Source organism: Cinclus cinclus, chromosome 26 (genome assembly GCF_963662255.1).
Source record: "Cinclus cinclus chromosome 26, bCinCin1.1, whole genome shotgun sequence".
Taxonomy (NCBI): Eukaryota; Metazoa; Chordata; class Aves; order Passeriformes; family Cinclidae; genus Cinclus; species Cinclus cinclus.
The window spans coordinates 6,084,570-6,109,861 of record NC_085071.1 but is presented as its reverse complement, the minus strand read 5'-3'; the positions used below and the strand labels follow the sequence as shown (position 1 = coordinate 6,109,861).

Below are 25,292 nucleotides of genomic sequence, written 5' to 3'. Positions count from 1 at the left end.
GCCGGGGATGGGACTGGATGATCCTTCATCCCTTCCAGCTCGGGATATTCGTGATCGTGCTCCGGAGGCTGATCCTGTTCCTGGAGGATAATGGCAATGCCCCAAACAAGCCGTGATTTAATTAGTGCTGGTGGCTCAGTGGGGTCAGGGCAGCCTTGTGGGGAGCTGGAGCTGTGATTTGTGATGTAGTGGGAACAAACACCGTGGATTGCTGTGGCTGAACGCGCCGCGGGCGCTGCAGGGGTCGGACCGCAGCCTCGAACCCGCGGTCCCCGGGGGAGCCGCGGCGGCGGCGGTGACGTCACGTGGAGATGGCGGCGCGGGCGCTGCTCTGGGTGGCGGCCGCGCTGGGCCCGGGCCTGGCCGAGCCCCGGTACCGCCCGGACTGGGCCAGCCTGGACGCGCGGCCGCTGCCGGCCTGGTTCGACCGGGCCAAGGTGGGGGTGTTCGTGCACTGGGGGGTGTTCTCCGTGCCGGCCTGGGGCTCCGAGTGGTTCTGGTGGCACTGGCAGGGCCGGCACGATGCCGCCTACGAGCGCTTCGTGCGCCGCCGCTTCCCGCCCGGCACCACCTACGCAGAGTTCGCGCCTCGCTTCACCGCCCACGACTTCCAGCCCCGCCAGTGGGCACAGCTCTTCCAGCGGGCCGGGGCCAGGTCAGCGCCGGCAATGGCCGGACTTGGGGAACCTGAGGGGATGGGGCGTCCCTGAGGGGATGAGTGCCATGGCTGGGGGTCCCTGAGGGGATGAGTGCCATGGCTGGGGGTCCCTGAGGGGATGGGACGTCCTTGAGGGGATGAATGCCATGACCAAGGGTCCCTGAGGGAATGGGGTGTTCCTAAGGGGATGAGTGCCATGGCTGGGGGTCCCTGAGGGGATGTGACATCCCTGAGGGGATGAGTGCCATGACCAAGGGTCCCTGAGGGAATGAGTGCCATGACCAAGGGTCCCTGAGGGGATGGGACGTCCCTGAGGGGATGAGTGCCATGACCAAGGGTCCCTGAGGGAATGGGGTGTCCCTAAGGGAATGAGTGCCATGACCAAGGGTCCCTGAGGGAATGGGGTGTCCCTGAGGGGATGGATGATGGGTTTGGGAGTCCCTGAGGGTATAGAGGAGCCCTTTCTGGCAATCTGTGAGGCAGTGGGGGTCCCTGGTCACTGAGCAGATGGAAGAGCATGTCTGGGAGGCCCAGAGGGAATGAGGTCTGGAGGTCCCCAAGGGGATGGAAAAGCTTGGGAAGCATATGGGGCTATTCCCAGGAGGATGCATGGTTCTGTGAGGGGATGGAAGGGGAAAGTCCAGGGATCTCTGTGGGAGTGGGGGTCCCTGAACAGTGCTGGAGGTCCCTGAGAGTGCTGAGGAGATGACAGGTCTTGCTCCTTCCTAAGTATTGACTGTTCATTCTTTCCCAGCATTAAAATCCACTAAAAGCCTCTCTTATTCTTGCATTTGCTTCTGAATTCAAAGGATAATGACAGAGCGTGGTTATCCAGTGGGTTTGCAGTGAGGCTGGGAAATATCTCAGTTGCTCCTTTGCCATCCCAACCATGTCCTTTTCTCCTTTCAGATACGTGGTCCTGACCACCAAGCACCACGAGGGCTTCACCAACTGGGGGTCACCAGTGTCCTGGAACTGGAATTCTGTGGATACAGGGCCCCACCGAGACCTGGTGGGAGAGCTGGGAGAAGCCCTCAGGGAGAGGTAGGCCCTGCCAGAGATCTCTTCTTTCAGAGCAGTGAATCCTCCTGGCTGTGCTTGACAAAGAGCAGAAAACCCCTGAGCTCAGTGTGAAAAATGGAGTGCTTGCAAATGATGAAAAATAATAATGCCAGTAATTTAATTTCTACTGCTTCCTAATCCCCACTGAAGCGTAACTGCTCCCTCTGTGTTTTGTCCTTCAGCAACCTCCGTTATGGACTGTATCACTCCCTGATGGAGTGGTTTAACCCTCTCTACCTCGCTGACAAACAAAATGACTTCAAGACCCAGAGCTTCATTTTAAAGAAGACAATGCCTGAACTTTATGACCTTGTCTTAAAGTAAGAGCCACAATCCACTCAGAATCACCAGCATTTCCTGGTTTAATTTCTGTAGAGAAAGGTGCAAAGAAGAGAAATATGTTAAACCAGTAATGATTTTGTGTTAATTAGAAAAGGGGTTCACTTTTGCCCTGTGGAAGGTCTAATCTGTAGAATAAGGCAGGGACAAATTTTTCCTGCAAAAACAATTTCCCTTAATCCTGCTTTTGTGCAGGGTGGCTGGAAGTGGAACAAACTGTTCAGTATTTAGTGGAATAGAAGAGTGATTTCACTGTGAATTTGCATCCTTGCCTTGCTTCCCCTTGCTGACAAAAATACAAAGCTTGGGCTTGTGGGTCGTTGTGTCAGCTCAAGAATATGTCTCATAATCTCCTTTGAGGTGCCAAATTCTGGGGTTTTGGAAGAACTGCACCCTCTCTTGAGCTGTGGATCAACACCTTGTTCTTTGCTGCTGCAAGAACCTCCCTTAGAGCTTTGTGTGAAGCAGAAGATAAAGCAAAAACCTCCTGGTGATGTCAGTCAGTGGGAAAGGGAGGTGAAACAACTCCATACCCAAGAAACAGTGTGGCAGGAGCAGATAAACCATTTTGAAACAACATCTATCTCCCTCAGATACAAACCAGATCTGATTTGGTCAGATGGAGACTGGGAAGCTCCAGATTCCTACTGGAATTCCACCTCTTTCCTTGCCTGGCTCTATAACGACAGCCCTGTCAAGGTACTGCTGCCCCTCGTGGCATTGGGTGGGTGTGGAAGGGCAGGAAAAGGTGGGATGTGTGATCAAACCAGATCCTTGCCATTTGCCAAATGTGTTTTATTCCCTGACAAAAAGAATAAAGGCTGTGCTGCTGTGAAAGCTCCACTGCCCTTAGCAGGATACCTGTGGGAGGCTCAGGCTTGGAGCTTTGTTGCCTCAGCTCCTCCCTGAGTGAGCAGAGGGAGGGATTCAGCCTTCTCAGAAGGGTTTCCATCACCCAGGGAATTTTTAGGTGCTTCCTGAGGGGGGTGACTGCCCAAGAACAAAAGGTTCTGTGCCCTGAGCTGTTTCCCTTCTCCCAGGACACCGTGGTTGTCAACGATCGCTGGGGTCGGGGCTGCTCCTGCCGCCATGGGGGTTTCTACAACTGTGCTGACAAGTACAGGCCAGGCACCCTGCCAGACCACAAGTGGGAGATGTGCTCCTCCCTGGACAAGCTCTCCTGGGGCTACCGCAGCAACATGAGCCTCGCCGAGGTGATGGATGTAATGAGTGTGATTGAGGTGAGAAACCTGAAATCAGAATAGCCTGGGGGAGGATTGCTGGGAATTAGAGGCTTCTGGAGCAGCTGATGAGGATGGAACCCCTCAGTTTCTGTGTTGTCTGTGGTGAAGATAATGTAGTTTGTTACCTTGCTTTATCTGCCACAGGAGCTGGTGCAGACTGTGAGTTTGGGTGGCAACTACCTCCTCAATGTAGGACCTACAAAAGAAGGGGTGATTGTCCCCATCTTCCAAGAAAGACTCCTGGCCCTTGGGAGGTGGCTGGAGACCAATGGGGAGGCCATTTATGAATCCCAGCCTTGGAGGGTGCAGATGGAGAACACCACAGACACGGTCTGGTAAGGATTCTGCTGCTCAGACCAGCTGAGCTGATGTTTATTTCTTATCTTTTCCTAAATTTGGTATACCCTCTAGTGTTGCCATTGGGATTTCAACCATCTTTCTTCAGCAGGAAAAAAAAACCAACCCTTCATTTTAAAAATGTCCATGATGTGGCTGTCAGGACTGTTTTAGTGGTCCTGGCCAGAAATGCCTACAAAATGGAGTTGTTTTTATTTCCTCCAGTGTGTTCAGCCCAGAAATGTAGAGCAGGGATCAGGATGAGGCCAGGACAGGCTGACAACAACATTTGCACACATGGACTTTGGGTTTCATCAGCCAGAGTTGAGTGGCTGATGTTGGGTCCAAAGTGATAAATTTTGGAGTCAGGGAAAGTAGATGAGCCCTGTGTGGTGACAGAAGGCAAGACAGTGTTCTTGTGCTGTCTGGAAGGGTCAGGTTTGTGTCTGGTGCCCTTCACCTGCTGACCTCCTGCTCCCTCAGGTACACCTCCAAGGGACCAGTAGTCTTTGCCATCTTTCTTCTCTGGCCTCGGGACAGTGTCCTGCATCTGTCCTCACCCATTCCATCCCCAGGCACACAGGTAAGGGACTTGGAACAAGACAACACACACTGAGAGCCCATCTGGGGGCATTTGTAGGCTGGGAAGGGCCAACCTGGATTTATTTAGAGCTGGGGGGAGTGGGGAGCTTGTGTGCTGTGGGCTCCTTGCAGCATCCCAGCTGTTCCCCAGATTTTGACTCACGTGGAACATGGGACAGGAGTTGCCAGGACAGGCTGACGGGATTCCTGTCCTGGAGTGTTTTGATGCTGTTGTTGCAGGGGAGGGAGGCAAACACACAGGGAGCAGGAGTGGCTGTCCTGCAGCCCACATTGAGCTCAGGTGCCCTGCTCGTGGTAAATGTGACGCAAATGGCCGAGTGTCCTTTGCTCTGAACAAACAGGGGCAAAGCATCAGCAACAAACCAACCCCAAACAACAAACTGGAGCCTGGTGTGGCCTCAGAACACCCCGTGTGTCACCCCCTGTGCCACGTGAGCCACACCTGGGAACCTGCAGGGCCTGTGGGAAATGCTGGGCTGTGCACAGGGGGCCTGCTGAGCTCCAGCTGAGTGTCCCCTTCCTTCCTTCCTTCCTTCCTCTGCAGGTGACACTGCTGGGGTTTGGTGGCACTCTGGAGTGGCAGAACCACCCAGGGAAAGGGATGCTCATAACCCTGCCCTACATGCTCCCATCTCCTCTCCCTCCTCAGTCTGGCTGGGCCGTGAAGCTGGAGGGTGTGAAGTGATGCTGTGGTGGGGGACACAGCATCTTCCACTGCCTTTCTTTTTGATTGAATCCAAGAGGATTTTTATGTTTCATGCTGAATACATTTCTCACTTGAGAGAATCTCTCCTCCAGTCTGTTACCTTGTGTTACTTTGGTGTTGGTTGTGATCAGCTGCTTCCATCATGAATAAATTTAATGGAAGCTTGCTGGAAGAGGTCATCGGTAAAAAATATGATACAAATCCATCAACAAACTTCTATTGATATTCTGCTGGAGACAGCTACAAGGAAAGCTTTTGTTCTTAGTAAATTTAAGAGACTCCACTGTTGTGACTTCCGTTTGCACTCCTGAACTTTTGAACTTTGTGTTCCAGTGAGGGCAGGTTTCCTGCGTGGGTGTTGAACTTCTGCAGAGGGGTTGAACAATGTGTGTGTGAGTGATGACACTGCTCCCACGAGCACAGGCTGTCGTGAAGGCACCACGGCATTGCAGACTGGCTTTGTCCGAGCAAAACCTGCCAGGACACTTGGAGCTGAGCTGGAGCAGAGCCCCGGTGCTGGGCCACGTGAGGAGCTGGTGCTGTGGGGGCTGTTACTCAAACGACAAACATCCAACAGCTCCGGCTCCAGAGAACCGCCTGCGAGTGCCAGGGACCGAACACCGCCCGGCTCCGGTGATGACGCCGTTACAAACAAAAAAAAAAACGGGACGAAAAGGGACAACGGAGCGATGGCCTCTTTGCCTCACAACCCCATCACGCCGCTGACCCCTGGCGCGGAGCGGGGCCCGCCCCAAAGCAAACAGCGCCGTGTTTACCGAGCGCGCCGGCCCGCAGGAAAGCCGCCGGTATAAGTGCGCGGCGGGCGCGCTGCAGGGCAGTGCCGGAGGGGAGAATGCCGCGCTGTGACACGGGCTCCGCGCCGCGGGACTGCGCCTGGGGACAGGTACGGGACGGCTCCGCGGGGACACGAGGGACGGGCGGGCCGGGGCGGGGCCGGGGCGGGGCAGCGGTCACGTGATAGCGGAGCCACGCCCACTGTGCCGTCACGTGCGGGGTGTGTGCGCGGTCACGTGAGCGCGGCGGACATGGCGGCGGCGCGGCGGCTCTTGCCGCTTTGGGCGGGATCGCTGCGGCCCGTGAGGGACCGGGACGGAGGGATCTGAGCCAGGGGCGGAGGGACTGGGGGCACCGGGAGGAAAAGGAAGCAGAGGGACACCGGGGCAGGGCCGAGTGGGGCTGTGGCTGTGGCACAGCGGGGCCGGGGGCTCCGGGGGTTCGGCTGACTCTTCCCTCCGTGCCAGGTGAGCTCCGCTGCGGCGGCGACCGGGGCGTACCCGAAGCGAGTGAAGGTGGTGGAGGTGGGACCCCGCGATGGGCTCCAGAACGAGAAGGTACCTGCGGGTCCGGGCTCCCTGCGCCTCCCGGGGGGCGTTCTCCGACCAAATCCTCCAAACGCCCCCTTGTGCTCATCAGTGGGGCGGGTTTTCTTTAAATGCTGCTTTTTTTAGGTGTTGAGAAATTGCTCCTTTGGGGTTTATTTCGTCGGTGGAACAGTATATTGTGGAAATAATAACTTTAGGTCGTTTTTCTCTTCTTCTTCTTCTTAGAATGTTGTGCCCACCCCAGTGAAGATCAATTTAATCAACATGCTGTCCGAGACAGGGCTGCAGGTCATAGAGGCCACCAGCTTCGTGTCCCCCAAGTGGGTTCCTCAGGTCGGTGTTCACAGAGGATTTGCAGTGCTGTGTTTTAGAAGTACAGCAGTCCAGTCATTCTGCTTGCTCCCAAATCCCTGCTACTGGGCAAGGACCAGCAGAGGAGTTATAATATCCCAGAGCTTCCCTTTGGAGCCTGGGAAGGAGCAAAGGGACAGACAGGTCACACACAAACAGCTGTTTGTGCACGTTGGCCTGGCTGGGTGACTCCTGACCCCTCACAGGGTGCACTTCTGTTTGCTTTTAGAAACATTGATCCCTAAATATTTCTGTTCCCTGTATAATAAAGAATTTGAATGATTTTTTCTTGAGTGGCAGTCGTCACCCTCACAGTTTCCTGTTTTGCTTTGCAGATGGCTGATCACACTGAGGTCATGCAGGGGATTAATAAATTACCTGGGATCAGTTACCCTGTGCTGACTCCAAACCTGAAGGGATTCCAGGCAGCGGTAAGGACTGGGGAAACCTGAATATCCACTCTGGGGTGTTTCTAATCCTATCTGATCCTTTGCTCCTGTGGTTTCATCCTTTTTAAGGCAAGCTCAGATGTGTCCTGGTGGTCTTGCTGCAGAATGAACTGAGGGAAGGATTGGGTTGTTTGGGGGAAAAATACTTTTACAAAATGAGAGAACTGCTGTCAGAGATTGTAGATCACAGAGTCATTGAAGTTGGAGAAGAGCTCAGAGGTCTTCAAGTCTATCAAGATCAAATCAAGGCAGATTTATTTAGGAACAGAAGAGCCTCTGTAAAGGGAAGTGCTTTACGGGGCTGGTTTGAGACATCTGTACCAAGAGGTGCCACTGAAACCCTTAACACTTGGCCATGAAATCATGAAGCTGTGGCTCTGTTTGTCATTTCCCTCACAAGAAAAATCACCTGGCTTTGACTTAGCCACAGTGCTGGCTTAAGTTTTGGACCAGCTAATCTCGGGGGTCTTTTCCACTCTCAGAGGTTCCTGTGATTCCAGTTTGGGATTTTTTGACTTGCAGGTGGCAGCAGGGGCCAAAGAGGTGTCCATCTTTGGGGCAGCATCCGAGCTGTTCACCAAGAAAAACATCAACTGTTCCATCGAGGAGAGCCTGGAGAGGTTTGATGAGGTCATGAAGGCAGCAAGGGAAGCCAGCATTCCTGTCAGGGGGTAAGGAGTTCCTGCTGGAATTCACCCACTCGTGATCATTCATTCTGCAATAATCCTGAAGCAGTTTGGATCAGATTTTATTGGGCAAACATCCCACATGGAAATGCACAGATCACACACCCACCACCCCTGTGGGCTCATCTTGGCAAACTTCACACCCATGGAAGAAGAAATTGTTGAAATTCTGTAACATTTGGCCAATGGACTTCTGGAATATAAAGTTGATTCTCCCATCTTGTAGACACAGGAGGTGGACAAGTCCTGACTGATTTGTCCACTGCCCTTTTCCAGCTAAAAGTGTGGGGTTTCTTTTAACCACAGATATGTTTCCTGTGTCCTTGGATGTCCCTATGAAGGGAAGATTTCTGCAGCTAAAGTTGCAGAGGTGAGTCAGTCATAAATCCAACCAGAATTCCTGAGAGGGTTTTGATTTGTTTTTATTTAACCTAAGGGAATATCCAGGTTCTCAGAGACTGAATCCAGCTGAAATGGGGAGTTGAGGGAGGTTTGGGCACCTGGAGGTTTTTAATCCCAGAAAAGAGTGTCCAGGGAATCATGGAACAGCAGGAATCAGATGTGGGGAGGGAGGGAAGTGTCCAGGGAATCTCTGAGCAGCAGGAATCAGCTGTGGGGAGGGAAGGATGCCCTCTCAGTGCCCATTCTGGCTGTGGCACAGGTCTCCAAGAAGATGTACTCCATGGGGTGCTACGAGATCTCCCTGGGGGACACCATCGGCGTGGGCACCCCTGGCAGCATGAAGGAGATGCTGACAGTGGTCATGAAGGAGGTGCCCGTGGGGGCTCTGGCTGTCCACTGCCACGACACCTATGGGCAGGCTCTGGCCAACATCCTGGTAGCCCTCCAGGTAGGATTCCTGCTCTGGATCACACACTCATGGCGTGGTTGGGCTGGAAGGACCTTAAAGCCCATCTTGTTCCACCCCTTGCCCGTGTCCCACTGTCCCAGGCTGCTCCAAGCCCCATCCAACCTGGTCTGGGACACTTCCAGGGGTGGGGCAGCTACACAAATAAAGCAGCTTTCCTTGTTTTTATTTTATTTTTTTTTTGTGCTTGTTTGGGAATTTTAGATTTTGTGCTTGCAGAGCAGCCCCTGACTCTGGGTTTGTTTGCAGATGGGGGTGAGCGTGGTGGACGCTTCCGTGGCTGGCCTTGGGGGGTGTCCCTATGCCCAGGGAGCCTCTGGCAACGTGGCCACAGAGGACTTGGTGTACATGCTCAACGGGCTGGGCATCCACACGGTGAGTGGCAGCAGCCCTGAGCTCTGCTCAGGCCTCAGCACGGGGCAGGATTTGGCCCAGGGGGCCTGAGCATGGTGGGGGAAGCTGAGGGTGCTCTCTGGGCCTGGGGAGAGACTTCACAGGGGCCTGGAGTGACAGGACACAGGGAATGGCTTCCCTTTGACAAGAGGGCAGGGTGAGATGGGATATTAGGGAAAAATATTCCCTGTAAGGGTGGGAAGGGCACCCAGAACAGCTGTGGCTGCCCCTGGATCCCTGGCAGTGTCCAAGGCCAGGCTGGACACTGGGGTTTGGGGCAGCCTGGGATGGTTGGAGATCAGCTCAAGGTGTGTCCTGTGCTTTTCCATTCAGGGAGTGGATCTCCAGAAGCTGATGGACACAGGCACGTTCATCTGCAATGCCCTGAACAGAAAAACCAATTCCAAGGTGTCTCAGGCCTCCTGCAGACTGTGACATGAGTGGAATTCCTCCTTGGATCAAGAAGAAACCGAGGATCCAGCACTGGCTGGGATTCCTCTCTGATCTCCTGAACTCCTTCCCGGCTCAGCATTTTGAGAGGAAGCTCAAAATCCACCAGAATCATGAAGAAATGAAAGAATATTCTATTCTATTGTATTATACTGGACCTTGAGGCTGTCACCATGTGCCTTAGAGAAGGGAGGACATGGAGGAGCTGAGGAAAGCTCTGACCTGACCCAGCAGCTCCAGGACAAGCCCCAGATGTTGCACTTAGGGCACTGCTCCAGGTCAGGCTTTGTCCTTCCTTCCTTCCTTCTCTGCCCTCCACCAACGTCCCAAGGCAGAGCCCGAAGCCTCCCGTCGTGCTCAGCCTGCAGGGACTGTGGTACTGCTCTGTGTATCTGTTGTAAGATACCTTGACAGATAGCAGGAATAATAAACACAGTATTTAATAGTCTAAATTATTAAACACTTGATTCAGCTGAACCAGCTAAGGAGCTTTTGCTGCTGGTTTGGTTCTAAGTGCCTCTTCTGCATGGAAACTCTGCATCATCATGGGCTGGGGGGTGAGGAATTCCTTGTACCCCCACAGAGCAGAGTGTAAAACACCAGCTCCTGGGGAACTGCCCCCAGTTCTTCTATTTAAAACAATTTATTGAACAGTTTATTTGTGACACTGGAGATGAGCACAGGAGCTCTGTCCTTTCAGGGGGGCAGGGCAGGTTTGAGGCTACGTGTGCCTGTTCTCCACATGACTTCAATAAAATGTAATGATTACCGAACCTCGGCTGCTACCTGCCGCAGAACTGAGGCGGAATCGGGCCCCAATTGGGGCTTTTGGGGCAGCGCCTTCCTCCCGCCCCCAGGGGGCGCTGCACCACCGGGCTCTCCGCGGTGGCCCCGCCCCGTCCCGCGCGCAGCAATGGCCGCCGTGTCCCCGAGGTGTTTTGTCCGCGCCGCCGCTCCGTAGCCCTGACACGTTTCCATGGAGGAGCCGCGCGCGTGGCGCCGGGGGGCGGGACCAAGGCCCGGCCTTAAAGGGGCCGAGCCCCGCGCGGGGCTGAGCGGCAGCGGCGGCAGCGGCGGGTGAGAGAGCGGGGAGGAACCGGGGGGTGGAACAGGCAGGGGCACGGATGTGCTGCCCTGCCCTGCTTCCTTTGGTAGGGAGAGCCCAAACCCCCGAGGATTGCGGTAACCCTGGGCCTCTGGAATAGTTCCAGTCCCTGGGGTCCGTTCTGCGCCTCGGCCCCCGGGACCCCTCCGGTCCCTCCCGGCCGTGTCCCCTCTCCCCTGCTGAAATCCGCGTTGTTTTTTCTTCTCCTCCCTCTCCCACCTGGCCCAGGTGCTGTTTCCCCCCAGCGCTGGGACGGGGCGGTTTTTGGGGCTCAGGCTGGGGGCAGTTTCCCAGTTCGGGTCCTTCCCTCGGCTCCTGCCCCTCCCCAGGGCCGGAGCCGCCGGGTCCCGCAGGGATCGCTGCTGTTTGCGGCGTCCCAAAGTCCTTCCTGGAGAAGGCGAGGAGCGGGGCCATCCCTGGGGAGGGAGGCTGGGGGAAAAACAGGGAAATGCTAAAGGACAGATCCTCTCCCCCTGCGGAGACCACCTCAATTAATTAATCCGTTACTTAATTAATCACGAGAACTCCTGCCCTGAGGGGTACGGATGAACGCAGCACCTCGGCTGGGTTTAACAGGAAGGACCAGGGCTTGTGTCCGGGATGTGCCAGCTCCGTGTCCGGGAGGTGTGACCGGGCTGGCCGGGAGTGCCCGGCCCTGCCCCGCCCGCCCGTCGGGCAGAACCTGGCGGCCGTGCTGACGTGACAGTGCCCGGGATGTGCCCACCCCGCCGCTGAAGGGTTTGGGGCTTTTCCCTCCGCAGGGAGCCATGGCAGAGAAGATCCTGGTGACGGGCGGCGCCGGCTACATCGGCAGCCACTGCGTGCTGGAGTTGCTGCAGGCGGGCTACGTCCCTGTGGTCATCGACAACTTCCACAACGCCATCCGAGGTACGAGCCCCATCCCGGGCCGGGCTGTGCCCGACTCCATCAATCCCTCACCCCCATGCATTCCCCCAGGCTCTGAGGAGCTCCCCGAGAGCCTCCGGCGGGTGCAGGAGATCGCGCACCGGCCCGTGCTCTTCCAGGAGCTCGACATCACGGACGAGGCCGCGCTCCAGGAGCTCTTCAGGAAGGTGAGAGCAGGAGCTGCAGTGCCCTGGATGGCTCCTGGGGGCCCTGGCAGACGTGGGAGCCACGGGAGCAGGGAGGGAAGGCAGTGCCACACTCCTGTGGGCCGTGGAGCCCCCCGGGCTGGCTCACCAGAGCTCCTGGGGGAATTCTGGCTGGCTCCTGCTGCCGTGGCACCGATGCCCAGCCCTTTCCCCCCTGCAGCACCGTTTCTCGGCTGTGATGCACTTTGCGGGGCTGAAGGCTGTGGGGGAGTCGGTGCAGAAGCCTCTGGAATATTACAGAGTGAACCTCACTGGGACCATCCGGCTGCTGGAGGTGAGAGGAGCCAGCAGTGACCCTGTGCTGTTCCCTCTGCTCCTGCCATGCCCAGGCCCTGTCCTGGGCCCTGGCAGTGCCTGTGGAGGGCTCGCACAGGGCACAGAGTTGGATCAGTGCTGGCCATTGCTCGTTCCCAGACCATGAAAGCCCACGGCGTGAGGAACATCGTGTTCAGCAGCTCCGCCACCGTCTACGGGGACCCCAAGTACCTCCCCCTGGACGAGAAGCACCCGGTCGGGGGCTGCACCAACCCCTACGGCAAATCCAAGTTCTTCATCGAGGAGATGATCCGGGATCTCTGCAAAGCAGAGAGGGTGAGGAGCCGCCCCTGGGGCTGGAGCCCAGCTGTGTCCCCGTGAGGGTGACCAGGCAGCCCCGTCCGTGTGTCCCCAGGACTGGAACGCCGTCCTCCTGCGCTACTTCAACCCCATCGGCGCCCACGAGTCGGGGATGATTGGAGAGGATCCTCAGGGCATCCCAAACAACCTCATGCCCTACGTGGCTCAGGTACTGCCCCCACAGCCCCTGGGCATGCACAGGGAGGGGACACAGGGTGATGGGGCTGTCCCTCTGTGCAGGTGGCAGTGGGACGCCGGGAATTCCTGAGCGTCTTTGGGAACGACTACAAGACTGATGATGGAACGGGTGCGTCCTGAGATGGGTGGAATTTGGGATTCCCAAAGCCCTGGCTGCACCTCGGGCCCTGTCCTGACCCTCTGTGTCCCCACAGGAGTCAGGGATTACATCCATGTTGTGGATCTGGCCAAGGGCCACATCGCTGCTCTGAAGAAGCTCAAGGAGAACTGTGGCTGCAAGGTGCCAACCTCGGGCTGCTACCAGCCCTGGGGGGGGTGGGGGGTCCCGCCAGGGGCTGAAAGGGGGACCTGGCCCTTCTCCCCTTGATCCCTGTCATTTATCCTCCTCCCAGATCTACAACCTGGGCACGGGCACCGGCTACTCCGTGCTGCAGATGGTTCGGGCCATGGAGAAAGCCTCGGGCAGGGAGGTAAGGGCAGAGCTGCAGGGTCACAGGCAGCTGCTCCCACAGACCCCTGCTCCCCCAGAGCAGCCCTGGCACCGTTCCCTCACCCCTCTGGAACCCCAGGGCCCACGGTGCTGCTCTCCCTGCAGATCAAGTACCAGATCACAGCCCGGCGGGAGGGAGATGTGGCCTCCTGCTACGCTGACCCCGCGCTGGCCGAGCAGGAGCTGGGCTGGAAAGCTGCCTTTGGCCTGGACAAGATGTGTAAGGGCATCCCCTCCCTGGCACAGTGGGCACTGCCAGCCCCCTGTCCTCCCTCACCTCCCTTCTCCTGTTCCAGGTGAGGACCTGTGGCGGTGGCAGGTGCAGAACCCCACGGGCTTCAGCAAGAACTGAGCTGTGGCCAGTCCTGAGGCTGCTCTGAGCCAGCCCTGCCTCCTTCCCCGAGGGCTGTCACCATCCTGTGAGAGCAGTTCCAGCTCCCCCTCCTGCTTCTGGCACGGGGCAGGAAGGCTGGAGCATCCTCAGCCTCCCCCCTCCTCATCCTCATCCCCCAGGTCTTTGCATCTCACAGAGCAGAACCACAAGAGGGAACAGAGCCGGGGCCTGGTTTGGCACCCCAGGCATGGAACCCCTGGTGGGAATGCCCAGGGGCTGCAGCCAGCCCGGGCTGGGAGCAGGTGCTGCTCCCTGTGCCTCCAGCACGGGCCCAGCTGAGTCATGCTGAGCCCAAACTGCAGCAGAGCCCCTGCTCCCTCCTGCCCCACCTGGCTCAGGGGGAGCCCAAGGCACCTCTGCCCTGGCACAGAGAGGGCACCAGGAACCTCCCACAGGGACCAGTCACATTCCAAAGCCACCATGGCTCATTTCCCCAGCCCACGGCTTCCTCCACCCCCCACCTTCCCTACCCCCAGCATGGTTTTGGGGACCAAATCTCATCTCCCCCCTCTCCTGCTGAGCCTGAGAAGCCCCTGCCCAGGGCTGTGCCAGCCTGGCCTGGCTGCCCCCAGCCAGCTCAGTGCCTGGTTTGGGCTCCTGTGGCAGCCACTCCCCAAAACCCATTGCCAAAGGCTGCCCAGGAGCCAGCTCTGCCCCCATCCCACACTGCTCCTATTTATTCCTGGCAGCTCCCAGGGCTGCACCGGGCAGGGATGACGCAGTCAGCTCCGTGTGCTGGCAGTTGGATGAATAACTTATGTTCCTAAATTATGAATTGAGCTTTTGATTTGTTTTTAAAATAAACTTTCCTACTTTCTAAGTGGCAGCTTTGTTCTGCTTTCCCTCAGCCAGAGCTGCTACCCCTAAAAATGGCACCCTGGGGCCTCATGCCAATCCCACTCCCTCCCCAAATCTCTCATCCTGCCCAGCTCAGTTCCGGGATAGGTTGAGGATTTATTTCACCTTGATTCTCTGTGGAACACACGCACACACACAAAAAAAACCGAAAAAACCAAAACAAACCCAAACATGTATAAGGAAGACAAGAAAGAGAAGAAAAACAAAACAAAAAAACAAAACATAAAAAACCACCCCAAAAACCAAAAGAAAAAACCCAAAGCTGTATTGAGGAATGGAGAGAAGCCGTTCTCCCTCCCAGGCTCCCGGCACTGCTCAGGCAGGGAGTGAGCAGGAATGCTCTGCAGAGGGGCCCCATGGGGCCCCCAGGGATGGTCCCAGCCCCCCCCCCCCCCCCATCCCACACGGTTCCAGTTCACAGTCAAACAGGTCAGTCTGTCCATCACCAGCCCTTAGTACCCCTAGGGAGCTGCCATCCCACCCCAGCCACCCTCTCATGCCCCCCAGCCAAGTGTGGGGGGCGGAGGCACAGCAGCATTTAAACACAGCACAGAAGAGCCCGCAGGGCAGAGCCCAGAGCAGGGACAGAGCCGGGCTACCCCCGGTGCCAGCAGCAGCTCTGCTGCTTCCAGACTTCCTAAAAGGGGCAAAAACTGAAACCCCAAGCCAAGACCCCAGCCAAGGATGGGCCCCACACTCCACTCTCCAGTTATTGCTTTGTGCAGCCTGGGCAGGAAGGGCAGGGCTGGAGCAGAACTGCTGGGGCTGATCCCCCTGGAGCAGCCCCCAGGGCAGCCCTCACCTCACTGGCCCCAGGGCACTGGTCAGAGGCTCCCTGGGGCCAAGCAGGGCCAGCCCTGGGGCCAGGGGAACGTGGGGGTGTTTTAAATGCCACCATCAGCCCCGGGTGGGGCCCAGCCCAGGGGAAAAGGGGGTGAGGGCAGGGCTGCTCCACAGCCACTGCCCTGGGCCCTGTAGGAAGGAAGGGTCAGCCAGGAGCCCTCCCAGAGGAGACATTCGGGGCCCCAAAACGATGCCAGCACTTGGGAGGGGACAAGCCACAGATGAGGGACAGTGGTGATTGTACATGGGGGGGGGGGGGGGAGCAGGGAGACCCCCAAGAGCAGAGGATGGGGCGCAGCAGCACCCAGGGCTCAGATGCTGGTGAGAAGATGGCTGGGAGCAAAGCTGCTCCTTCCTTCCAGCTGCACCAGGAGCCAAGCCCAGGATCCAGGGACCCCAGCTCACCTCCCCCTCCCCGAGCCAGCCCAAGTCCAAAGGGAAGGACAAGTAGCAGCAAGAGAAGACATTAAAGACGGGCCAGTGGCTCCGTGAATGTAAACGAAGCTTGGGGGCTCCAAGGGTGCAGAGTTGGGCTGGGAAGGGGGAGATGACTCTGGGACCCCCGCGGTGCAGAGGAGGAGATGGAGATTGTAAAAGCAACAAGAGGAGGAGGAGCAGGAGGAAGGAGGTGATTATCTCAGGAGGGCAGAGCTGCCCCAGGACGATGGCTGAGGGGAGTGTGCGTGTATGACAGGCGGGGCCGTGCGGGAGGTGCGGGAGCTGCACTGACCTTCCCTGCCGGCCCCGGGCAGCCTTTGGCGGTGCCATCCCAGGGCAGAGCCTGCCCCGGGGCCTGGAGGTGTCCGCAGGGGAATCCCGGGTTCCTGAGCTCTGACTGAAAACCCGTGAGTCACCTGAGCCGGAAGCCGAGAGCGGCCACCGAGGGCAGAGCTCAGAGCCCCAGGGGTGCCCCAGCCTCGCTCTGCTCCTCCCACGTCCCGCCCCTAATACTGGTACAAAAACCCCAAACCCAACAGAAAAACCTCACCCGCGCCGTGCCAGCCCCGCGGGGTCCGAGACCCTCCCTCGGGAACCGCTCGGAGCCAGAGCAGGAGAGAAAAGGCCACTCCCAGACTCGCCTTAGCCAGCTCCATGTGGGCTCCGGGAGCAGCGGGAGAGCCGGGCACCCCCGGCCGGAGGGGACGCGGTGCGAGGACGCGGGCACGGGTGGGTGTGGCGGGAGGTGCGCTGGGGGGGCCATGGCTTCCGTTCGCAGCGGGCGGGTCACAGGGACAGACGGGCGGCGGTGACATCGGCACCCTCCCCTGCGACAGTCCCGAGGGGCTCCGCTCAGATCCGGGGCAGCAGCTTCTCGATGAATTCCTTCACGGCCATCATCTCCTGCGGGGAGGGCACAGCCCGTCACTGCAGGGCTCCCCGGGATGGGGCACGAGGGCTCTGCAGCCTCCCAGAGCCAGTCGGGAGCAAATACATCTAGTGTGTTCCCCACCCTGCCTGACCTACAGTGCTGGGCTTGGACCCACAAGGATCATCACAGACACCCCAAAAACCCCACCCCGTGCATCCCTGGCAGCAGTGTCCAAACACGCCTGGGCAGCGCCCAGCACCCTCAGGGTGAAAAGCATTTTCCCGATAGCCAACCTAGCCCACCCTGCCACAGCTCCGGGCATTCCCAGGGGTCCCATCACTGATCACCACCCAGCAGGTGCCATCCCCTCCCTCCACCCCCAGCACTGACCTGAGGACAGGAACTGTGCATCACACCAGGGTAGGTTTTGAACTGCACCTTGGCGGGGGTGACGACAGACTTGAGCTTCTCAGCAGTGAGGGCCCCAAAACGCACAGGGATCATGGGATCCATCTCCCCGTGGCACTGCAGGATGGCAATGTCCTTGTTCACGCCGTTGTTCGCCGCCTGCCACAAGGAAGGGACACTCAGGTGTGCCCAGGTGAGGGGACACCAACAGGGGCAGGTGCTTTTTGTCCCCAACACAAGGCCCAGCAGCCCACTCCTCATGAGGGAGAGCTGCAGTGGGAGAGGCCCCCGTGCTGAGGGTCCTTGCAGGGGGGTGGGTACCTGTGGGAAGGCTTTGTGCAGTGGGAGCCAGCAGCTGAGAGCCACGATCCCGGCCAGCTGGTGCTGGCAGGTGAGAGCCGTGTACAGAGACAAGGCACCGCCCTGCAGGGGAGGGAATGTGGAATCAGAGCCACGGGGGATGCAGGGACACCCTCACACGCCCACCTGCTGCCTTAAGTTTAAGCTTTCATGTTTTTCAGATTCTGTACTGCTTTGGTGTGTAACTCTGAGCTTCATAGTAAGTGTTAGTAAGTTCTCCTCACAGTTCAATTAGACAAAACAATCCTTTTCCAGCTTGAGAATCAAGGACAACCATTACAGCCTCAGGCCCAAAAACCATAAACAATGGGGAACTGAAGAGAGCAAACTAGGAGGATGGGACTTCATAACCTGAAGCTGCAATTGGACAATTAACTCCAATATGGAAATGGACCAAAACTTATAAAAGTGTGAAAGCTCATGACCTGGGGTCCATCCTGGGTGGAGCCATGGCCGGGCTCTTGCACTGCCCAAGGTGTATCCTTTGAAGGCCTTTTAAGAAATCCATACTTTATTCCTTTATCGCTGTCCAGCCTTTGTTCTAGGTCAGCCTCTCACAGGCATCACACCCATCCCCTGTGACAGGTGGAGCAGGAATTGGGGTCCTGATGCTCACCTGTGAGAAGCCCCCCAGGATGATGCGGTTGGGGGGGATCCCGTTCTTCATCTCGTGCTCAATGATTGCTTTAACTGGAAGGAGATGGGAGAAATGGGTCAGTGGAAGGGAAGGGAAGCTAAAAAGCATCACTCAGCACCTCAGGGTGCACATCAGGGACAGGCAGGTGTCAGAGATCTCAGAGGAAATGTTTACAGGGACCACAGGAAAGCAGAAACAAAGGAGAGGTGGAAGGAAGATGCCTGCTCCAGTCACAGTGAGGGAGAGACACCCACTTCTTCCTCTCCAGAGCTCCTTACTGTTTTCTGCAGCTTTCTTGATCCCAGCTTCATCCTCAGGTGCATCTGGAGTCAAGCCCATCAGGTCAAACCTGGAGGAAGCAGCAGGGTCAGCTCAAACCTCTCCCAGCACCCCAAATGTGGGGAGGCAGGAGCTATGTGTGCTCTGCCCTTCCCTGGTCTCCACAGGACAGTGGATTTTGTCTCCCCATTCTTCTCACCCCCAAAAGGGTCCCACCCAGCCCTGTCCCCCAAAGCACTGACCAGGAGGGCATGACCATCTTCATGTTGAGGGTCACGGGGATCCGGGGCCTGTGGAGGAATATTTTGGGTGGTTTAGCTCAAGTCTGAGGGAAGCAGGAAGACTGACACCTCCCCCCTCTTCCTGCTGAGCTCCCTCCTGCCTGACCAGGGCCTGCACAGGCAGCTCCAGTGCCTTTGTCTTTCCCTGCAGCCACCAGGGATAAACAAGACAGGAGGGAAAAGAAAAGAGCCTCTGGTGCTGCTCTGCTCTGTCTGCAGCAGGAGCTGACCACAGCAGCAGAGTCAGCCTGGCTGGGCTCAGACCACCACCTGCCCCCCACCCAGGAGCCTGGGCAGCCTCAGGACCCCTGAGAAGCCCCCCAGGGAGCCCCCCAGGGCAGCACTTACGCGTGAGGGCAGATGTACTTCACGTAGGGGAGGCGGATGGAGGAGAGAGCATCGGCCCAGCTGTGCCTGGGGAGGGACAGGACGGGAGAAGAGTCCAAACCTTGTCCGAGTCATTTTCCCAAGGCTGTTCCCAACCCCTCCCCTGAGCTTATTCTACCCATCCCATCAGCCTGAACCTATCATGAACCAAAACCCAAGCACTGATCCCATCTGAGGGGAGCACACAAAGCCCCAGAGCTGCAGGCAGGGAGGAGGGAATCTCTCAGACAGGGATGTAGGAATCTCCTGGAGAAGGAGAAGCCTTTTGTTACCACCATGGGACCTCAGAGATCCCCTCATGCAGGCCCAGCCCAGCTGTCAGCCCTGCCAAGGCCTGGAAAAGCTGCAGTGCTTATCAGCAATCCCTGAAGGCAGCACAAAATCCACCCGCAGGGGGTGGGGGGCTGCCAGGCTGCCGGGATCATAAATATTCAAGAGCAGACAGCTGCCAGCAGCAATTCCCTGCCATTCCCTGTGAGGCTGGCGAAGGAATGGCTGCAGACCCCAGCCCAAAGCCCCACACATATCCCAGAGATGCCCCCAGGCAAAGCAGCAGCAAAAGGCCAGGATCTGCATTTGGCAAACCACACATATCCCAGTGGGAGCCAGCTCCAGGGACACTCACCCCGTGTCTCCAAGGCCATGTAGGAAAATGACCTGGTAAACAGAGAAGGAAGGGAATTAGCTGGTGTGAGAGTCGTGCTGGGGAAGGGGCAGGGCAGGGCTGGGCTGGCAGGGAGGTGGCAAATGGACACTTAGTCACCAACTCCAAGAGGCTCAAATTAGCTTGGAGCAGGCGGATGGGTGGGTCAGGGATGTGGTGTCATTCCACCACAGAGCTGCCACGGGCAGGTCCCAACTCCTCTGCACAGCAGAGGGACAAGGAGTGACAGATCATCTCACCAGGAGTGGCACCAGAGCAGAGGCACAGCCTGAATCCCAGAACGTGCTGGATGGGACCTTAAAGCTCATCCAAGCCATGGGCACGGACACCTCCCACTATCCCAGGTTGCTCCAAGCCCCATCCAACCTGGCCTTGGGCACTTCCAGGGATCCAGAGGCAGCCACAGCTGCTCACCCCCCTCACAGGGAGGAATTCCTTCCCTGTATCACCAAGAACTCACAAATCCATTTCCACAGGCTTTTCACCTCCAGCTCCAGCAATCCCTATGCCTTGGGGAGCAGAGGGAAGACAGCCTGCACACTCCAGGGAAACACTGGGGGTGGTTCCTTTGGGAGACCTGCTTTAAAAGCTTAAAAAGCCCAATCACCCCTAACTCCCACTGCCTTGACAAGCTGAGCTCTCACACTGAAGCAAACAGCCCAGCCCAAGGACAGCCACAGAGCCCTTGCTGGCCCTGCCTCCCCCATGCTGGAAGCAGGTCCCCGTTTTCCAAGGGAGCAGCAGAGGAGGGAGGAAGGAAGGAGGGAGGGACAGTGCAGCCCTTACCGCAGCGGTCTCCCGCTCTGCCCCTGACACGGTGACAGCGTCGGCGAGGAGGGGGACAGACATGTTGTTACCACACATACACCGAGAGGGATCGACACTGGCACCTGCGGGACACTCAGGTGAGTGAGGAGGAAAACAAACCTCTCACCACCTCCCCCCCACCCCCACCCTCGGCAGCTGCTTCATCCAGAGCAGGTGGAAAATTAAAGAGCAGGTGAAGGCTTTGATGTTGAAGCCCTTGGGACACCCCACACTGTGGCCTGGCAGTGCTGGAGAGTCTAGGAGCGGCCAACGCTCCCAGCGTGGCAGAGTGTGGGGTGCTGGAAGGGTTAAAATTAGCCTGGAAATTACACCTCAGAGCCAAAGTTATTCCTGTGGTGGCACTGGTGTGGGCAGAGGGTGGCAGGGCAGTGCAGCCTCAGCATCCCTTCATTCCTGTACCTCCCGATTCCTTCCCAGAGCTGTGCAAGAGCCTGACCCACATCTGCTCTGACCGGGAAGCAGGAAACTCTCGGCACGCAGCAGCACAGGCTCTGCTGCACCAATAAAGGTCCAGCCCTGTTTTATTGGACTGGTGTGGATGAACGAGAGCACTGGGAGCTGGTCTGAGCCCCCCCAGTGATGGATAACACCATTGTGCCTCCCAGGACAAGCAGGCAGGACACCACTGTCCTGTCACCTCCCAGATTCTACTGAGCTGACAGCACCCACGGCGTGTTCAGCCACAGCAATCCACGGTGTTTGTTCCCACTACATCACAAATCACAGCTCCAGCTCCCCACAAGGCTGCCCTGACCCCACTGAGCCACCAGCACTAATTAAATCACGGCTTGTTTGGGGCATTGCCATTATCCTCCAGGAACAGGATCAGCCTCCGGAGCACGATCACGAATATCCCGAGCTGGAAGGGATGAAGGATCATCCAGTCCCATCCCCGGCCCTGCCCAGGCACCCCAACAATCCCACCCTGGGCATCCCTGAGAGCGGTGTCCAAACCCTCCTGGAGCTCTGGCAGCCTTGGGGCTGTGCCCATTTCCCTGGGGAGCCTGGGCAGTGCCCAGCACTTTAGGGAAGAACCTTTCCCTAAATCCAACCTAAACCCCCCCGGCACAGCTCCAGCTGCTCCCGAGGTCCTGTCCCTGTCACAGAGATCCGAGCTGCCCCTCGGGAGGCCTCTCCTCATCCTCCACACTCTGTTCTAGCTTCACCTCCCACAGCAGCACCATCTCCAGCAGGTCGGGGTGACACGGGATCACCCCAAACCCTCCCAAGAGCCCGGAACACCAGCAGCCAGCCTTACCCACAAGAAACAGCCTGCTCTGTCTCCCAGCCTGGCCAAGACCTGCCCGACTCGTTCCACCGACTGCTCGTCAGCGGCTTCCCCACTCAAATAAAAACACCAGCAACAAGCAGCTGCCCGGATCTGACACAGACACACAGCCCACGTGCTCGTGTGTACTCCAGGGGCAAAACAACCGGCCAGGAGAGACCGCACCTGCCAAAAATCCTGGCCGGGAGAGAGAGAGAGCCAGGAATAACAGCATCATCCCCCGGGATGCGCTCCTTGTTGGGGAGGCTCCAGGCAAAGCAGGGCTTGGGATGGTCAGAGCTGCCCCAAACAGCATCCTGGGAATTACCTGGGATGTTCCTGCCCCGCTCCTGGAGGGAACACAACGGGAACTCCGAGCAACGGGGAGGATTAAACCCCTCAGATGTGTCTGTGTGGGTATCAAGGCGCAAACACAGCACCGCAAGGTGAATTTGGGTCTGATTTGGAGCTGTCGCATCCCAAGTCGACCCCACCAGTGACACCGGCCCGAGTGGGACGCATTTATCAGTCAGTAATTAGCATTAATTACCGTGCCTCAGACTCTCCCTCAGGCCTGCATCCCCACAGGGAGAGGAATCCAGCGGAGGCCTGGAGAAATCCCGCCTGGAAGCGGATGGAGGCGGGACCCCCACGGCCTGCAGAGCGGGTTTTCCGCCAAAACCTGGGGGGGGGGGGGGGGGAGGGGGGGGGTCCTGCAGGCTGCGAGTCCTGAGGGCTCGTATGGACCCCCGAGGGCGGGAAGAGGCGGCCCCGTCACCGCACCGGGACCCTCCAAGCCAGACCCGCAGATCCCCGGCCCCTCCACCGCCCCTCTCCCCGTTAAACCCCGGGAAGGGCCTCGCCGCCCCCCCCACCATCCCCGCGGCCCTCACGGAACTGCCCCCGCCCCCAGCAGTGGTACGTCCCCCCCCTCCGCTGCCCGGTTGTACACCCCCCCCCCCCCCGCCGCGGCCCGGTGGTACGTGCCGCCCCCCCCGCCCGCACCTCTCCCGCGGCCCGGCGCGCGCGCTCCTCGCGGCTCCCCCCGACGCGCTCCCACAGGAACTTCCGGCAGCGCGACGGAAGTGACGCAAAACAGCGCAGGACGCCGCGGAGCGGCCATGGTTGAATCGGGCACCGGATTGCGCTCGGAACCCACGACCACGACCGGGCCCCATCGGGGGTTATCGGCGACACGACCCGGTCCCGCCTTTCCCACAGCGCCCTTCCACCGCTGTTACGGGGACAGGCGCCGGCCTCCGCCGCCCTCCCCGCCTCAGTGCTGGTGCCATTCACGGACACGGGAGGGCCGCGACTCAGGAACAGCGCACAGCTCTGCACCGCAGCGTGTTTATTGTCAGTCACAGCCGGTACCGGCCCCGCACACGGCTCGGCGCTGCCCGCGGGCGAGGCCTCCAGAGCGGCTCCGCTGGGCCCCGCCGCCCGCGGGGCCGCCTCACACCGCGCCGCCGTGTCTGTCCCACTAACATGGAGCTGCTCCGGCGCCTCGGGAAGCCGTTCCTGCCCCAGGCAGGTTCGCGGCAGCCCCGTTAGGAGATGAAGTGAGTCTGAGGGGTGATCTGTTCTAGCTTGTGGTCGGCCGGGTTTGCCGAGGCTTCATAGTTGCAGATGGTGACTTCGTGGCGATGAGCCTGGGTGGAGATGGAACGTTTTAAATCCAGGGAAAGCAGGATTCCAGCCCTTTCCACACTCTGGTTTCTCTCTGCTCTCACTCACCTCTGTCCACTCCCCTTTCAGACCTATGTAGAAAATCTTGGTTGTCTCAGCTCCAAAGTTCTTTGGGAAGTGCATGGAGAGGTGGTAAACGTTGGAGAAGCGGGCAATTCTGAAAGAAAACATACCCTGAGACTGCAGCTACTGCTCCAGCACCTCCCCAGGCTCCCACACTGTAAGCAGCTCCCCCTGATCAGTCAGACTTGGCAGCAAGGGGGGTTTCTCTCCCACCCGCGGGTCAGCCATGGGCTGGGGACAGGACAGCAGGATGATTCTGCACCCCAAGAATTCCTGGGATGCCAACACAGCCAGCCCCTTTCTCTGGGAAGGACATTTCAAAGGGCAGGACAGAACTGGGGAGGCAAATCCTCCTGAGGGCAGCTCTGAGGCACTGCCCTGTGCTGACCCTTCCCTAAATCTGCAAGGTTGGACAGAGCTGCTGTGGCAGGCGGGAACAGCCCCTACACCCCAGGGTCTGTCTCATACTTGGTGGGATATTCCAGCTGTCCCAAGGGATCCTGGCTCAGGCTGAATGTCTGCTCTGGTTCCTTGGCTGTGTCATCAAAGGACATGTGAGGAATGTTTCTGAACCTGGCAGGACAAGAAGAAGTTATTAACAACAGGTCAGCTAATTGGATTCCATCCATTAACACTGCCCAGGTTCTTCTCCACCAAAAAAAAAAAAAAAAAACTTTGTCTTCTCACAATGCCACCAGTTCCCCCCACAGCACCCAGCCCATCTGAGGAAAGGGAAGCTGCTTTTACTTACAGCCTCATCTCTGCCGGGTGTGTCCCGTCCTCCTCACCCATCACAATGACTCCTTTCAACTTCACACTGCCTGTGAACCTGCCCAGACACACAGAGCTGGGTTTGCACCTCTGTCCTCTCCAAGTCAGCCCCAGTGCCTCGTTCCCAGGTGAGGAACAAGCCCTGCCAACAGCCAGGACCATGCCAGAGGTGCTCAGGGACGGAACTCACGGGATGTTGAAGAGCAGCTCCTCGTCATCATCGCTTTCCACAAACTGGGGAGAGAGGAGAGCAGGTCAGGGGTGGGCAGGGAATGGTGGGGGAGCACAGGGGACAGAAGGCGAGTGTGGGGACAACTGGAAGGATCACCCCAGTGGTGTTCAGGGGACCCCACAGTACACTGCTCACAGAATCCCAGAATGTTTAGAATTGGAAGGGACCTCTGGACATCATCCTGTCCAACACCCTGCCCAGGCAGGGTCACCTGGAGCAGGTGACACAGGAACAGCTCCAGGTGGGTTTGGGATGTCCCCACAGAGGGAATCTCCAGCTGTTCCAGGGCTGTGCCACCCTCATGGAAAGAAGTTCTTCCTCATGTTGAGGTGGAACTCGTTGTGGTTTAGTTTATTGCCCTTGCTCACTATCCTGTCACTGTGCAGAGCCTGGCACTTGTCCTTTGACACCCCTTGGGGGTATTTTATGGGTTGATGTGATCCCCTCTCAGCCGTCGTTCTCCAGCCTAACCAGGCCCAGTTCCCCTCATGAGGGCGATGCTCCAGACCCCAAATCATCTCCGTGGCCTCCGCTGGACGCCTTCCAGCAGCTCCTGTCTTTAGAAACGCAGGCCCGGACACCGCACTCCAGCTGTGCCTCCCTAGGGCCGAGTCGAGGGGCACGATCCCATCCCTGCCCTGCCGCCCACCCTCTCACCGACACACCCCCGCTCCCAGCCGCACCTGCGAGCGGTCCCCGCGCTCTTCCCAGGGACGGAACACGGTGGCTCCGGAGCCTTCCCGGCGCTCATTGAGGCACTGCAGGCGCTGTCGGTCGATGCGCAGGTACAGCCCCCAGGCCGCGCCGCGCTCCGCCGCCTCCTCCCCGCAGCAGCGGCAGCGGCCGGGTCCGTGCCCGTGCGCCATGGCCGTGCCGGGACCGCCCAGCGCGCGTGCGCGGCACCGAGACATGGCACCGAAACCACGCCCATAACAATCACATGACACGCCCTCGTTGAGACGTTATCGTATTATAGGACACGCCCATCTCCATTTAACCACGCCCATTCTAGCT

The 25,292-nt window shown here is 58.3% G+C and overlaps 5 protein-coding genes across 14 annotated transcripts; 3 read left to right on the top strand and 2 right to left on the bottom strand.

Moving 5' to 3' along the window:
- The first annotated feature begins 311 nt into the window (after positions 1-311).
- On the top strand, positions 312-4,951 carry FUCA1 (alpha-L-fucosidase 1). The gene is made up of 8 exons (XM_062508857.1): positions 312-655; positions 1,568-1,702; positions 1,903-2,040; positions 2,653-2,758; positions 3,100-3,300; positions 3,448-3,638; positions 4,123-4,222; positions 4,787-4,951. The coding sequence occupies exons 1-8, from the start codon at positions 312-314 to the stop codon at positions 4,925-4,927; spliced, it is 1,356 nt and encodes a 451-aa protein (XP_062364841.1). The 3' UTR covers positions 4,928-4,951.
- An 850-nt stretch (positions 4,952-5,801) lies between these two features.
- Positions 5,802-10,357, top strand: HMGCL (3-hydroxy-3-methylglutaryl-CoA lyase). 5 transcript variants are annotated; one of them, XM_062509207.1, is made up of 9 exons: positions 5,802-5,852; positions 6,211-6,300; positions 6,517-6,624; positions 6,978-7,073; positions 7,614-7,762; positions 8,084-8,147; positions 8,439-8,627; positions 8,895-9,020; positions 9,372-10,357. In XM_062509207.1, the coding sequence occupies exons 1-9, from the start codon at positions 5,802-5,804 to the stop codon at positions 9,471-9,473; spliced, it is 975 nt and encodes a 324-aa protein (XP_062365191.1). In that variant the 3' UTR covers positions 9,474-10,357. The 5 variants fall into 5 exon arrangements, with proteins under 5 accessions (XP_062365191.1, XP_062365190.1, XP_062365189.1 ...); XM_062509206.1 differs by having other exon boundaries at positions 5,802-5,853; positions 6,206-6,300; XM_062509205.1 differs by lacking the exon at positions 5,802-5,852 and adding an exon at positions 5,995-6,045.
- On the top strand, positions 9,642-14,222 carry GALE (UDP-galactose-4-epimerase). 3 transcript variants are annotated; one of them, XM_062509202.1, is made up of 10 exons: positions 9,642-9,766; positions 11,355-11,666; positions 11,866-11,979; positions 12,120-12,296; positions 12,376-12,489; positions 12,561-12,627; positions 12,713-12,798; positions 12,911-12,988; positions 13,114-13,228; positions 13,305-14,222. In XM_062509202.1, the coding sequence occupies exons 2-10, from the start codon at positions 11,361-11,363 to the stop codon at positions 13,358-13,360; spliced, it is 1,113 nt and encodes a 370-aa protein (XP_062365186.1). In that variant the 5' UTR covers positions 9,642-9,766; positions 11,355-11,360; the 3' UTR covers positions 13,361-14,222. The 3 variants fall into 3 exon arrangements, with proteins under 3 accessions (XP_062365186.1, XP_062365187.1, XP_062365188.1); XM_062509203.1 differs by lacking the exon at positions 9,642-9,766 and adding an exon at positions 10,531-10,565; XM_062509204.1 differs by lacking the exon at positions 9,642-9,766 and having other exon boundaries at positions 11,355-11,481; positions 11,551-11,666.
- A 139-nt stretch (positions 14,223-14,361) lies between these two features.
- On the bottom strand, positions 14,362-22,691 carry LYPLA2 (lysophospholipase 2). 4 transcript variants are annotated; one of them, XM_062509212.1, is made up of 11 exons: positions 22,529-22,537; positions 21,852-21,932; positions 20,215-20,318; positions 19,390-19,421; positions 18,726-18,791; positions 18,339-18,386; positions 18,096-18,166; positions 17,797-17,870; positions 17,142-17,243; positions 16,803-16,979; positions 14,362-16,444 (listed from the first exon to the last, which is right to left on the bottom strand). In XM_062509212.1, exons 3-11 carry the CDS (start codon positions 20,290-20,292, stop codon positions 16,394-16,396), a joined length of 699 nt encoding a protein of 232 aa, XP_062365196.1. In that variant the 5' UTR covers positions 20,293-20,318; positions 21,852-21,932; positions 22,529-22,537; the 3' UTR covers positions 14,362-16,393. The 4 variants fall into 4 exon arrangements, with proteins under 4 accessions (XP_062365196.1, XP_062365195.1, XP_062365197.1 ...); XM_062509211.1 differs by lacking the exon at positions 21,852-21,932 and having other exon boundaries at positions 22,529-22,691; XM_062509213.1 differs by lacking the exons at positions 21,852-21,932; positions 22,529-22,537 and adding an exon at positions 21,515-21,598.
- Positions 22,692-22,859: 168 nt separating this feature from the next.
- PITHD1 (PITH domain containing 1) lies at positions 22,860-25,159 on the bottom strand. The gene is made up of 6 exons (XM_062509215.1): positions 24,962-25,159; positions 24,237-24,280; positions 24,027-24,104; positions 23,744-23,848; positions 23,261-23,369; positions 22,860-23,175 (listed from the first exon to the last, which is right to left on the bottom strand). Exons 1-6 carry the CDS (start codon positions 25,142-25,144, stop codon positions 23,074-23,076), a joined length of 621 nt encoding a protein of 206 aa, XP_062365199.1. The 5' UTR covers positions 25,145-25,159; the 3' UTR covers positions 22,860-23,073.
- Positions 25,160-25,292: the final 133 nt, after the last annotated feature.

Bases quoted from the DNA above. Each gene is read 5' to 3' on its own strand.
- FUCA1 (XM_062508857.1), top strand. From the start codon at position 312: ATGGCGGCGCGGGCGCTGCTCTGGGTGGCGGCCGCGCTGGGCCCGGGC. The intron at 656-1,567 runs GTCAGCGCCGGC...TTCTCCTTTCAG, and splicing joins TTCCAGCGGGCCGGGGCCAG to ATACGTGGTCCTGACCACCA. The intron at 3,639-4,122 runs GTAAGGATTCTG...CTGCTCCCTCAG, and splicing joins AACACCACAGACACGGTCTG to GTACACCTCCAAGGGACCAG.
- HMGCL (XM_062509206.1), top strand. From the start codon at position 5,802: ATGCCGCGCTGTGACACGGGCTCCGCGCCGCGGGACTGCGCCTGGGGA. The intron at 7,763-8,083 runs GTAAGGAGTTCC...TTTTAACCACAG, and splicing joins GCCAGCATTCCTGTCAGGGG to ATATGTTTCCTGTGTCCTTG. The intron at 9,021-9,371 runs GTGAGTGGCAGC...TTTTCCATTCAG, and splicing joins ACGGGCTGGGCATCCACACG to GGAGTGGATCTCCAGAAGCT.
- GALE (XM_062509202.1), top strand. From the start codon at position 11,361: ATGGCAGAGAAGATCCTGGTGACGGGCGGCGCCGGCTACATCGGCAGC. The intron at 11,667-11,865 runs GTGAGAGCAGGA...TCCCCCCTGCAG, and splicing joins TCCAGGAGCTCTTCAGGAAG to CACCGTTTCTCGGCTGTGAT. The intron at 12,989-13,113 runs GTAAGGGCAGAG...CTCTCCCTGCAG, and splicing joins AGAAAGCCTCGGGCAGGGAG to ATCAAGTACCAGATCACAGC.
- LYPLA2 (XM_062509211.1), bottom strand. From the start codon at position 22,646: ATGGCCGCTCCGCGGCGTCCTGCGCTGTTTTGCGTCACTTCCGTCGCG. The intron at 18,792-19,389 runs GTGAGTGTCCCT...GTCCCTCCCCAG, and splicing joins CATGGCCTTGGAGACACGGG to GCACAGCTGGGCCGATGCTC. The intron at 16,980-17,141 runs GTACCCACCCCC...TCCTTGTGGCAG, and splicing joins TGCACAAAGCCTTCCCACAG to GCGGCGAACAACGGCGTGAA.
- PITHD1 (XM_062509215.1), bottom strand. From the start codon at position 25,144: ATGGCGCACGGGCACGGACCCGGCCGCTGCCGCTGCTGCGGGGAGGAG. The intron at 24,105-24,236 runs GTGAGTTCCGTC...GTGTCTGGGCAG, and splicing joins GAGCTGCTCTTCAACATCCC to GTTCACAGGCAGTGTGAAGT. The intron at 23,370-23,743 runs GTATGAGACAGA...GTTTTCTTTCAG, and splicing joins CAGCTGGAATATCCCACCAA to AATTGCCCGCTTCTCCAACG.